Raw genomic sequence first — 13,188 nt, forward strand, 5'->3', positions numbered from 1 at the left:
CTTAAAAACATGCTTAAATATGTGTGTGCCTCTGCAAAGCACCTGGCTCTCTGGGCACTGATGAAGAATGGATTGTGGCCAGATTATAGAAATGCAGCTTAAAATACTACAGCCAACTTCTGATATGAATAGAATTGCCCTGTTAATGTGGCAATCTGCATTTCCTGCAAAATCCAACAGGTGGTGATATTGCATAAAGAATGCTTCCCCATCTACCAGTGTTCCTATGTGCAATTATACACCTGTTAATTTTAGGATTATTATCCACAGTAAAAAGTCCTGGGTTTGACTTAAACCTCTATCATTATCTCGTTGGCTTGAGTTCACTAGCCATTCTCTCTCAGCCCTAGTTACCCCCACCCCCAATCTTCAAGGTGGGAGAATACTGCTGTCCTACATTGCAGGGATGTTGTAAAGATTACACTTAGCTAATGCAGGAAAAGTGCAGTATACATATATAACATAAAATGTACAGGCTTCCCTAGCACCAAAGTCTCCAGGATTAAATCAAACAAAATTACAATAAAATAATGAAATACAATAGCCTGATAAAATAAAAAAACAACTTTAAAACAGAACAGAGGAAAAGAAACTGTGCAGCAGCAAATCAGTTTAAACTGAGGGCAGTGGAATCAAATCTACAGAGAAAAAACAGTATAAAATCATAATATTTTGAAGACTTGGGAAAATAAAAGGGGTTGCCTGGTGTGGAAAAGATAGGAAACTATCATTTATTATTATTATTTCTTTTAAACATTTTTATCCTGCCCTTCAGGCTCACGAAGCTGCATACTTGTAGAACAATCCAACCCACCCTTTACACCAGGCTGGTGGAGGGGGTGTTGGATGGAGGTGTCCCTCTGCCAGCCCTGCCAGTCTCCAGCTGCCTTGTACCAGCTGCTACCTCTGGGCGACACCAGTACCACTTCGCTAGCATGGAGCTCTCTCTTCTACCTGCCAATGCGGCTTTCCAGGGGCGAGGCTGAGCCAGCTTGAGATCCAGTGGATCCCAAGCTGGCCCTGCTGTTGGCACATGATTGCAGTGGCACAAATTGGGCCTGAGCGCTGCACCAGTTCCAGGTGGGTGCAGTGATCTACCTCCTGCCTCTTTTTGTGTTGGGCACCATGTGCTACACAATTGTGGGTGTGGTGGTGGCACCATCCCTTCATAAAGCCCCACTGGGCTGCGGGGGGCAGCAGAGAGTCACAGCTGCTCCTTAAAAGATCGTGACAAATGAGACAGTCCCTGCCAGCAGGCTTTAAACCTAAAAGAAACAACACAAATGGAAAAAAGGGAGAGGAAGTAGATGTTAGGCAGGCCTCTCTGGGGAGGACATTCCATAGCTAAGGGGCCACTATTAAAAAAGCCCTTTCTCTCACACTCAGCTACTGTACCTCAATAGGTGGGAGCACTTGGAGCAAAGTCTCAGAAGATGATCTCCATGTTCAGGTATGTAGGAAGGGGTAATCCTTCAAATCCTGCTCTCTGAAAATTTAAGGGGCTTTAAAACTAGCACTGGACAGCACTATCCAAATAAGTAATAGTATTGTTATGTTTCTATGTCCTCAGGATTACACTGTAATCCAGCTATCCTGAACAGGGGTGGCTACCTTGTGGCCCTTTAGATGTTATCGGATTCCAGCTTCCATCAACCCCAACCAGCATGGTAATTGATCAGGGATGATGGGAGTTGCAATTCAACATCTGAAGGGCCACAGGTTCCCCAGACGTGTTCTAGAACTTTTAGAAACTTGTCAACCCTAACCAGAGTTGTACAATCATCCTTAAAGGGCTGGTAACATTTTATTTTGTCAGTGTTTAATATTGTATACTATATATATAGTCTGTCTCATGCCTACTTTAATGTCCTTTTGGTGGTCAGCAAAACCCTTTTTGTTCTCCTAGGCTCTTGAATCTGCTGCTTTTAAATTTCCTGGTTTTTAAATTCTCTGCCTTTTAATGAACCTTTTACTCTCTGGAGTTTTAAAGGTTTTATTGAGCTGCTTGATAAGAGTTTTAGTTCCCCTTTGTAATTGTTCAAAAGCTGCTTTCATGTTATATGTTGTAGTTTTGTGATTTTACTCTGTTTTAATATTTTGTTTAAAAGCTATTAGGCATTTAATAAATGTATTAAGCAAGCAAGCAAATAAATGCATTCTGTGTCTCCCAAACAGCTAAAGTGTAAAAACAAATAATAAAAAATATTTTTTTAAAAAAATACCCAGGATGCACAAAGGGTCTACCTCCTGTAGCTATTTCTACCTGGTCCTTAAAACTGGAGAATACATTTTGCCAGAAGGAGTTTAGGATTGGGCCACCTCCTGCTTTCTCCCTTCCCTGTGCCTTTTTAAGGCAGGGGTGGGGAACATGTGTGGCCTTCCAGATGTTGTTGGACTCAAATTCCTATCATTCTTGATTGGAATTCTGGATTGTATTTGGACCTCAACTGATTCCCTGTGCTTGACCTTGACTTGCCTGGATTGTGTGGCACCAGCAACCCAGCCTACGTTTCATGGAATAACTCTTCAGCAATAAGCCCTCCTTTAAAAAAGAAAAAAGAGAGAGGTAAATTTGCTTTCCGTTCCTGGCTGCGAAGGACAGAGGAAAACCATCCTCCTATGCAAAACAGAGAGCTGCCTTGGATTCATCTTTCCATCATAACAACGAGTACGCCTAAGAGGAAATCCTTTACATGTATGACAATACACCTAAACATTCCAAATGACTGCTACTTATGGGCGGCATTGCACTCTATTGATCTGTTGAAAGGCAAGCCAATTTTATCTTCTTGTCCCTGGTGGCTTCTTATGATGTGATCAATACTGCCTCTGTTAAATCTTAATACCTGTTGTAGTTGTTTTACTGTTCTGTACACCGCTTAGAGATCTTTTTATATATTAAGCGGTATAGAAATAGTCTAAATAAATAAATATATTCTTGGCTAATGGCCGGGCTGGCTTAGACTGACATGAGTTGTGACATGAGTTGGACTCCAACAGAGTCTTTAAGGGTTTAGCAATTTCATAACCGGTACAAATTCAACATCGACATGCAATGATGGGGAAAACTTCACTATGTGAGTTTCAGCCTATCATGCATCTTTTTAAAGACACACGAGTCCTGTCGGTTGGGAGAAGCCGGTACCGGTAGCAACCTTATAAGTTCTGATGCCTAGGCCGTGAGAACAGCCTAAGCAACGTTTTGTGAGCAGTTGTGCCATTGGGCAGAAAGTACAGAGTCCCACTCAGCAGAATGAGCAGGGGAGGCCCCAACTTGGCTTTGTCACATTTTGGAGTAATTAACAGTAGTGCACATTACCAACTAAAGAACGCCCTCATCCCTCATAATACAATAAAGCCCAGAGCCTAAAATCACCTAACTACATCACTGTTTCAAAAGAGCTAAAAGGGAAGCGTGGCTTCCGCACGTTTACTCAGAAGCAAGCCCTACGTCCGTGCTCCGCGGAATTGACTTCCAAGTAAGCGTGTGCATTGCAGGGGTTGTTTCGAGTCAGGTCTGTTTTGCCCGGCTTCAGGCAACCAGAGGATCTTGTGTGTGTCTCCTGCTCACCTCGGAGTCCGACATCTTAAGTAGGCCGGGCTGTTTACTTTGGAAAGACGACGTCAACGTCGCTTCCTCTTCCTGTCTCGCAGCGGCTGCTGGCAGTCTGGAAAGGGGAGGAGAGGGTTAGATGCGAAGGTACCGCCCGTGGCTTCCCATCTCCTCCTCCCATCCTCCAAGCGGTCCATCTAGATCGGGTCGTGTTTAACTGTCGGAGGAAGGAGGAGTCTGGATAACGACGCGGGAATGAGGCTTCCTTCCTATCCAGAGAAAGGGGACAGGGCGGTTTGACGTGGGGCTTTAGTGGTTGCCCCTATTATGAATCGGGAGAGGAGGTCGCCGCGGAACTTGCAGCCCGAGAGGTAAGTTTGCAGATCTCAGGTACAACTGCAGAGACCGCCGAATAAAGTGGTGGTGGTGAAACTGAGCACTTTGCAATTTCCACCTCCTAACCAGAGTTCTACCCTTTGTTGGGATGCTATCTCTGAGCCTCTCTGAAGCTCACCCTCACCACTCTGGGCTCAGTTTTTGCCTTTTCGTTGATGTACATAAGCAGTGACAGCATATTTTGCTTTGGACCCCTTCCAGCCCAATCCATTCTACCTAGGTATACTGGGATTCAAAAGTGAGGCTGCAATCCCAGCGCAAATTACACGGGAGAAAGCTCCATTGAATTCATTAGGACTCACTTCAGAGTAGGCATGGCTGGGATTACGTTGTGAATCCCTGTTGACTGCAATGAGGCTTAGCTGCTATACTGTATAAGTGTGGGTAGGGTTGCACTTCTTGCAAGTTTCATGTACCTCTATCTCAGTCGGACTTCCAAATGATGTAGCTAGTCCTGTCAGGCATAAAATGGGCACGTGTAAAACTCACAGCTAAAGCTGTGCTATGTAAATGAAATAAGTAATAATTGTTTCTGTGTCCTTTCCAACACCCGCTAGGGAGTGAGCTTCTATATTGTCCCAATCAGTTTAGTCTGAATTTGTCTTATGCCTGAGAAAGTGTTCTATCTGTGGTAGCTGCTACTTGTTAACTTTCATCAGAACCTGCCTTTTTTGCCCCGGTTGTGAAGGCCGCATTTAAGAGGCTTTGCAGTGGCATTCAAAATTGTAGGTTCTGCTCATGGTGTTCAAGTTGGATGACCCACTTCCATGAGATAGGCGGTACTGCTGTGGTCTGGAAAAATAAGAACTAGCCCTGTATTCCTACATTTCTAGGTGACTGCTTTTCACCAATATGATAAAAACAGTGAGCATCCTGTGACTCTTTGGGCATGTCTGTACAAGTTTTGTTTATTCTGGTCTGGGGTGAATGCATTTCCCCTGCCTAATCCCACAGTGTAAGCAGGGAATCTCAACAGAACAGAGAGAGTCATGACACTGATTGATCGTTTGTTCTCGGGCTGCTTCCTGCACTCCAATATTGTCCTAAATCTGGACTTTAATACAGAATCCTGAGAATCTTATGTTTATAAAGCAAGCTTCTAGCTGTCATTATTTATGGCAAAAAATCTGAAAATAAATGAATAGTGTGTGATTTGTGCGACTAAATTGTGCAAATTAGGTATATTTGGATAAATGTACACAAACTGCGCAACTCCCTCCTCCAAACACCTGATTTTGGGGCTTCAGTGATGTAGAAGCTGGATTTTGTTTTTACCTGTTACACCCACTCTGGAATATGTCTGTTAATTTTTTTTATCAAGTAAAGATAGTATTGTAGTTAAAACGGAATAGTTGCTTGGAAAATAGGCTAAACATTCTGTATGCCAATCAAGAATTGCTTTCCAAGGGAATTTCCTTATGGCTATGCATACATGTTCTTCTTTCTAACCATTGCATGTAAGAAAAGGTGAGACTGTTGAATCTGAAAGTTTCCCAGTGTTTAATAAGATGCATTTAGATGGTTAAATATGAATTGGCTGAGTAGCTGCAGGGACATGAGAGGACATATGAAATATTTTCTTGAATAATGTTACTATGCATGAAACTTTTTCAACTGCTGTGAAAATTCTCTCATTTTATATCCTCACCCCCAGCTTGCTATCCTAAAATATTAAATCTGGTGATATGCAAATGAAGCATTCTTCAAAATTGGCTCAAGAGTAGCATGTTATTCTAATAGGAATCATCATGATAGCTACCTGTAAATACAGCCAACCAGGGCTAAGATTGCATGCTAGGTGTACATACAGGCTGTCTATCTCTACACCCCTGCCCCTACACACACCCTTTTTTGCTGCATTTCAGCTCTTTCACTTTTTTGGGCTACTTTCTGGCCTAACATTCATTCTCTCTCTCTCTCTCTCTCTCTCTCTCTCTCTCTCTCTCTCTCTCTCTCTCTCTCTCTCTCTCTCTCTCTCTGTTTTTAAGAATGTTCAAATTAGAATTTTAGAAAGTAAACCACTGTACAAATAGATGCTGGAAAGTTAAACTGCAAAGAAGAAAAATAAATAAAAGCAGATGTTTATGGGATTGAACTTGCAACCTTCAGCATGCAAAGCACATGTACCACTGAGCTACAACCCTTCCCTGTAATACTATGTCATGATATGCTTAGCCACAGTATGGTTTGTTTAAACATCTGAACCCAGCCCAGAAGACTAGTTATGGTTTGTTTTATAGTAACAAACCAAGATGTTAAGCTATGGTTTGCTTTTGCCTTATAAACTGTGGCTTGTTTTAACTGTTTTGGTGTTATTGTTCAAATCCAACAGCTTTAAATAATCATAACTTGTTGGGCCACCACGCCTGAGACACTCACCAAGCTACAGAGGCAAGAGCAACTGGAAAACAAACCATCCTTTGAAGAAACAAGCCATGGCTTAATTGCTCATCTGTGAGATGACTTGTGGTTTACTGAACAAACCATGGTTAAAATAAATCATGGCTCAGTGTGACATGCAAACATAGTCATTGTAACATTGGCTCCTGTTATCTCAAACATTGGTATCTGAGACATTCCCTGTATTTTTCTCTTTTATTTATTTATTTGTTAAATTTATTTTCCCAATAATGTGGTTAACAATATCCATCTACTCCCATAATTTCCTGGTAAACTGCACTTGGCCTACAATTGCTCTTCCATGTTGTAGCATATAAAATTCTGGCCATAGTAACTAAGCTTGTATAGAACTTGGGTTTCAGTCAGACCACAGTGCTTAATAGAATTCAGTAAATGAACTATGAGTTTTAATGGTATTGTAGTCTGGAAGATCTCACTAATTAACCTTTTTTTGCCATCCCACAATACCATCACATGTGATAGGCATATAATGTTATTTATTTAATTTATTTATGTAACACATTTTCCATGTCATTAAATGCCATTGCATGCTGATTTTATTTTTTCCAGTTTAGACACTGAAGACAGCCAGACACATTGCAATAGGCCCTGCTACTTGGACCCTTGGATTGTAAATCTTCTGCTGGAGTACGACGAGTCTGGAACCGGAGAAGATGGCCAACTTGGTCATGTCCTGAAGGTGTGATAATGTGACTTTCTGAGCAGTGATGAATAGGGAGCTCTTTAAAACAAAACCAAATTAAAATTGTATATTGCCCTTCCTCCAGGAAGCTTAGGGCAAACGTACATTGTCCTCTCCACCCTCATTTTTCTCCTTTCAGTAGCCTGTGATGTAGGTTAGGCTGAAAGAGAGTGACTGGCCAAAGATTATCCAGTCTCCTAGGTCCTAGTCCAACACTCTTGCACCTTACTAATGTGAACATAATTGATTCTGCTTCTAATGCTCATGAGGCAGGGGAGATACCCCCCCTTTCAGAACACAAGGGGGATTTCTGCTTTGAGGCTTGTTTTTTTGTCAGTGCAATTCCATGCATGTTTACTCAGAAGTAGGTCCTTCTGTGTTCAGTGTTGCTTACTCCCAGATAAGTGCGTGTAGGATTGCAGCCTATGTGCCTTATAGGCAGGGCTGTAATGTTTAAGTTGATTGATCAGTGATTAAAATACTTTGGTCGACTAAAATGGTGCCCCTGTTTAATGGGAAAGCAGATTCAAGATTCCTCCCCTCTTGTCTTTTCGTTTGTCTTTAACACAAGTACTTGTGAAAAACTGAACTCTGCACAAATCATCTTAGAAAAGACTTTCTAAGATGATGCTTTCTGTAACAGGAGTATTTATCCTCCAAAAACAAAGTAGGCATCCTCTCTCCCTTCCCTCTTACAACTATTGCTTTTTCTCCTATGCAGATATAAATTATTGTCCAACTGATTTATTAGCTAAAACCCATGTCACTTATCAGTTGAGATTCCTTTAATCAGGTGAGAACCAAAACAGGCAGCTTTTGGTCTCTTCTGTCTTTTTCATTGCTGGTTCATGCATGAAGCAATTTACCCAGAGATAGGATGTTTGGGTTTTTATTCATACTTAGAGGCTGTGATAAAGTACTCTTTAAGACATGACAAATCCAGGTGTTACTGAAACCAAGGAAGAGCATGTTATCTGCAACATCTCCAAATTCAAGGTTCCTCCCCCCAAAAACAAAAATTGTAGGTTGCCTTGTTGGTCCATTTGAATAAAATACAAAAGCCACAGTGAGATAATATTTTTATGAGGAGTAACTAAAGTGTTACAAGTCAGTGAGCAAGCTTTCAAGTTCTTCAGGCTGAATTTTAAGCAAAATAGGAAATTTGAGCATGGTGACCCTCCCCCCCCGAGTCTGTTAAAAAGCAAGGAAAAAACCCAGTCGTAATGGAGTGCAGGAGAGTTATGCAGGCTGACTGACTGTAGATTAGACTATGCTAAATCAGAATAAAGCTTTCTGCACCCCTTCTTAAGACTGTTACAAGCTGCAGCTGTGTGACTTTCCTGTTCAGCCTTATTTTTTCTCTGTTCTGACCCCCTCCCCATGATGTAGTGGTAAATTTTGAAGTGGAGATGCTCTTCACTACAATCTTGAAGCTCTACTCCAGTCTGTCCTCCATTCACCTGCCTTACAGCAAAGATTGGGAAAGTATGTGTGTGTGTTGGGAGGAGGGGAGGGTCTCATCAGCCAGGAAGCAATGTTCATCACCCACCCCACACACAACACTGCCTGTTTTGAGCTCTGCTGTCTGGGTTAGGTGAGCGTGCAAGCTGCTCTTAAAACCTTTCTCTTGCTTACCCTCTCTAGGTGCCACAGCAGGGAGGATGATGATTCTTAGATGCAGCTGCTTTCAATTTCCCTTTCTCTACTTGCACCCAGGGATGGGGTTCGCTATCTGATTCCATTCCGTTTTTCAAATCGTCAAATAGGCTGCCAGTTCCTATTTGCTATAAATTGTGTTGAGCTAGTTATCACAATTTGTGGTTGCCCCCTTTTTTATTTCCCCCCCAATTACATAATTTTCTCCGTTATTCCTTATGCTACTGTATATTTATATAATGTATACAGCAGCAGGTTATAAAAATTATTACGCAAATAATTATGTAATTCTTGCTTTGTTTTTTAAAAAAAATTATGGTGTTGCTAATAGCCGCGAACACACACAAAGAGTGGGAGCCTGTTTGACAATGAGACGAACATGGGGATTATCCGGAATTTGATACAAAGTCCGATTTTGCAAATATTCTACATCATCTCTACTTGCACCCCCTCCCTGGGGTGGTGGAACATAGAGGGCTGGTCAGGGAAGAAGCAGCCACCTCATCCTCTCATTTGCTTACCTGCACACTCCTTCGGGATGGTGCAGTGTTGAGGACTGAGCCCAGTTCTCACATCATGCCATCCAGTGAGAGAACCTGAGCAAGAAGCACCACTGCTTTCTCTTGGAGTTGACAGCAAGGATTGGACAAGTGATGACTGCTGCTTCCTGTGATCACTCACTGATCACTCACTTGCCCAACTCAGTTCCTGAAGGCTCCAACACACCTCGAATTCCTTACCTGTTGACATCTGGAAGTCCACCAGTCTTTCTGCAAAGCTCTCAAAACTGCTTCAGATGGCTTTTAGATAGGCAGTGTTATTCAGCTGTGGGGATATTCTGCTACTTTTTTTAATGAACAAAGTTTTACAGAACTGGTTATTTAAAATTGTTCTTTGAGAGTTCCCAGGAGGCAGGGGAGCTATTTTATTTTGTTTTTGCTGATGTATTATTTTAATATTTGGGAGGAAGGGCAGGATATAAATTTAATAATTACAACTAAAAAAAAACCCCTGCCTTGGAAGATTTTTTATTTGAAAAGGTGGCATAAAACTGACTTGAATGCTCTGCAGAAAGAACTAGGACCAGAGGGGCTGTTCAAATGCAGTAAGCAAACATAGGAAGGTGGGTGCTGTTACTTGGAAGAGCAGCCACCACAACCTCTGCCTGTTCATTCACTCTTATCGGAAGGTATGTGTATGTGAGGATTACACTAGTTGGACTTGGTCACCACCACAACATCATCCAAAAATGCTATGAAGAAGAGTTGTGAAGAACTCAAAAGTTTGCTTATTACTTAGTGACATTTTAGTTGGTCCCGATGAAGGTAGATGTACTGCCTTCAAGTTGATTCCGACTTATGGCGCCCTATGAATAGGGTTTTCATGAGGCTGAGAGGCAGTGACTGGCCCAAGGTCACACAGTGAGCTTCATGGCTATGTGAGGATTCAAACCCTGGTCTCCCAGGTCGTAGTCCAACACATTAACCACTACACCACACTGGCTCTCTCTGATAAAGGTATTGCCCTACTATGGCTTCCAAACATTGTGAGCTTCCATGTTTTCCTCATCCTAAAAAAAAAAGAGTGACTCTGGACTAATTTGGTACCCATTTTTGACATGCATTGGAAATGCTTGACCTTATTTCCATCCTTCTCTCCCAATTTCACTACTAGGTTTTAAACGAGGGAAGGGCTCTACATCACGATGAGCAGCACCCAGCAGCTGTTCTGTGTATCGCAGATGGGCATCACTATATCCAAGTGGATGTTACGACCAAAGCTGTTCAGATGTCAAAAGGGTAAATATTAGGCTCTGTGTATGTACTCATTGCATTATATTTCCCCTGTCTTCCAAGGAGGTCAAGGTAGTATACATCATTCTCCCCCTCCCCATTTTATCCTCCCAACAATTCCGTGAGGTAGGTTAGGCTGAGAGACAGTGAATGGCCCAAAGTCACCTAGTGAGCTTCCTGGCTGAGAGGGGACTTGAGTCCTGAGTTGGTTGTGGTGTCATTAATTTGCATAAACAGCCTATTGTAGAGAACTTGATAGTGTAACAAGAAAAATTGTGGTTCCAAATTTCTCTCCACCCTTGTTTCTTTCTTAATGAGACCTCTGAAAAAGAAGTGTTTTAAGGGTCTATTGTACAACCTTTTTTTAACTGAAGAGTTCTTTATTGAACAATACAAATTAAAATAACATTCAAACAAACAAACCTAAACGGAGCATTAAAATAGACAAGGGAGACCTGGGGGAGAAGAATTAAGGTGTCTTAATCATATCAATCGTGAAGACAATTATTTTATACGGAGCTGCCAACTACAACATGCAAGTCTCAAGGAGAGCTGGTCATAATGCTGCCTCATTTCTCTTCTCTGTGTACACGTCAATACATTGCCAGTTCAAATAAGAATAGGGAGTGCAAATTGCTAATCCATTGTTGTACAGAAAGCAATGGCTTCTCTTTCCAGGGTTGAAGCACCATGCATGTGGCTGACCCTAGTGCCTAGCTTCTTTCATTGTATGGTGCAAGATTCTTTTTTTTATAAATTGAAGAATTCTAAAAGGTTGCTGTGTGAACCGGCACATGTTCCTTTTTTCCTTTATTCCATCATAGCCTTCACAAACCAGAGGTTTAGGGCATAAAACTATCATCTTCAGTCCTCTTCAGTAGCTACTCCTTAACTTACCTAGCTCTGAATTTAACACTGTCATGAGTCCTGCCACAGTAACTTTCTGGGGGCCTTAGGCAATGATGGCTTGCCCAGTTTTGCTCTACAGAGCTACATAATGGCCCTTTTGCTTTGGTTAAAGAAACATCTTTTTGGTTCTTTGTGATTATCATTTATATTACTGTGCATGTGCAGAGGTCAGCACAGTAGCTATAATTATTGTGTTATCAAGCCATGTAATATTCTGTGCCAATAAATCTAAAATTCTGCATTACAAAATCTTAGATTCTGTATCAGAATGTGCTAATCAGTCACAAGAACTACATTTGTGCCCTTTTCCCCTTAACCTTGGACATTTTTAGCATTTTAAAACACACAAGAGGGCCCATGGCAGATAACCAGTTGTTAGTTACTATTTACAAACACCTGTAGCGTGGAAGAGCAAATAGTTTAGGCACTGCCTAAGTAATTATCCTATTCGCTTGGAGACAACCTCAGTTCTGCACTTAGAATAAGTTTTGCAAATCAGTATGTGCATATTTTCATATACACACCCAACTGGCAAACTTCTGCACTCCCTACATGAGCTTTTGTAGAAGTTGGAATATCTCTTCTTCCTCACAAACCCCAGAACAATGTAACAGGAGGAAGAAAGGTATATGGATAAGTGATGAGCAATATGCGTACACAGCTAAAGAAAAGTGAGCACTCCATAATTGGTATCATAAAGAGCAAACAAGCACAAGCTGGAGCCTTTTGCAAATGTTACTTGCATTGTTACATTATGCCGCCCTGGGCTCCTACTGGGAGGAAGGACGGGATGTAAATCCAATAAATAAATAAGTATTCTACTGTATTTGTATGTAAACCACCTGGAATCTTGGAATGATGATATACAAGTGTTTTAAAATAAATAAAGATAGTCTCAAATACCATTTGCTATCATCTGTAATATTGGTTTTGGGTGTGCATTTTTTTTTTACAATGAAAACTGAAAGTTTTAATATTCTGAGGGAACTGATGGATTCTTCCAAAACTTGCATATAATTGCAGACAATGTGGCAAACTACTAGCCATGGGTATAAGAGAGACAGTACACGTTTCTTTAAGACCACCCTCTGTGTATATTTGAAGCTTTCTTCATCCATGCATTTCCTCCCTCCTTTTTTTTTTTAGCTCTCTACCCCAACCTGGTTTTTCCAGTATTGTTGGCCAATTCATCGTCCTGCAGAATTATAGGGTTTGTTTTAAAGAGGCAGCCAAAGTGGTAAGGCACACAAATATTCAAATATTTTTATATGCAGCTTGTGAGAGCAAATGCTGTCATGTGTTCAGTTGCTCCGTGATGTGTCTTCAGCCCTCTTGTGCATTTATAATAATATGTGATGGTTCAAACAGGGTAGGGTAAACCTGCCGTGCATGTGTTGGTCCCATTTCCAATGTCCTCTGTGCATGCTGCCCCATTCCCTCCCTCTCCAGATCATCTGCAGCAAGAATTCCATCTTAATTATTTATCACATTTAAATCCCACCTTTCCTCCAAGGAACTCAAAGTGGTATATGTGGTTTGCCCCTCCCCATTTCATCCTCACAACAACACTGTGAGGTAGATTAGGCTGAGAGATAGTGACTGGCCCAAGGTCACCCTGTGAGCTTCATGGCTGAGTGTGGATTCAAATCTTGATCTCCCAGGTCATAATTTAACACTCTAACCATTATACGAGACTGACTTTCTAAAAATTGGAAATAAATGATTGTAGGTAGAATCTTCCCTTTGACTGGGAACCTTGATTACACTGAGTTCTTGAC

General features: G+C 41.5%; 1 protein-coding gene across 6 annotated transcripts in view; it reads left to right on the forward strand.

The window, feature by feature from the left end:
- Positions 1-13,188, forward strand: part of LOC133369312 (uncharacterized) — a 52,682-nt gene that overhangs the window by 22,946 nt on the left and 16,548 nt on the right. For 3 of the 6 annotated variants that reach the window (XM_061594484.1, XM_061594480.1, XM_061594481.1), the window contains exons 3-6: positions 1,387-1,450; positions 6,920-7,049; positions 10,383-10,507; positions 12,557-12,647. In XM_061594484.1, coding sequence (XP_061450468.1) covers positions 1,434-1,450; positions 6,920-7,049; positions 10,383-10,507; positions 12,557-12,647 — 363 coding nt within the window. In that variant the 5' untranslated portion in view covers positions 1,387-1,433. Of the gene's footprint in view, positions 1-1,386; positions 1,451-3,610; positions 3,925-6,919; positions 7,050-10,382; positions 10,508-12,556; positions 12,648-13,188 lie in introns of those variants that run through there. The other 3 variants (XM_061594479.1, XM_061594485.1, XM_061594483.1) reach the window with 2 other exon arrangements.

Source organism: Rhineura floridana, chromosome 13, assembly GCF_030035675.1.
Source record: "Rhineura floridana isolate rRhiFlo1 chromosome 13, rRhiFlo1.hap2, whole genome shotgun sequence".
Lineage (NCBI taxonomy): Eukaryota > Metazoa > Chordata > Lepidosauria > Squamata > Rhineuridae > Rhineura > Rhineura floridana.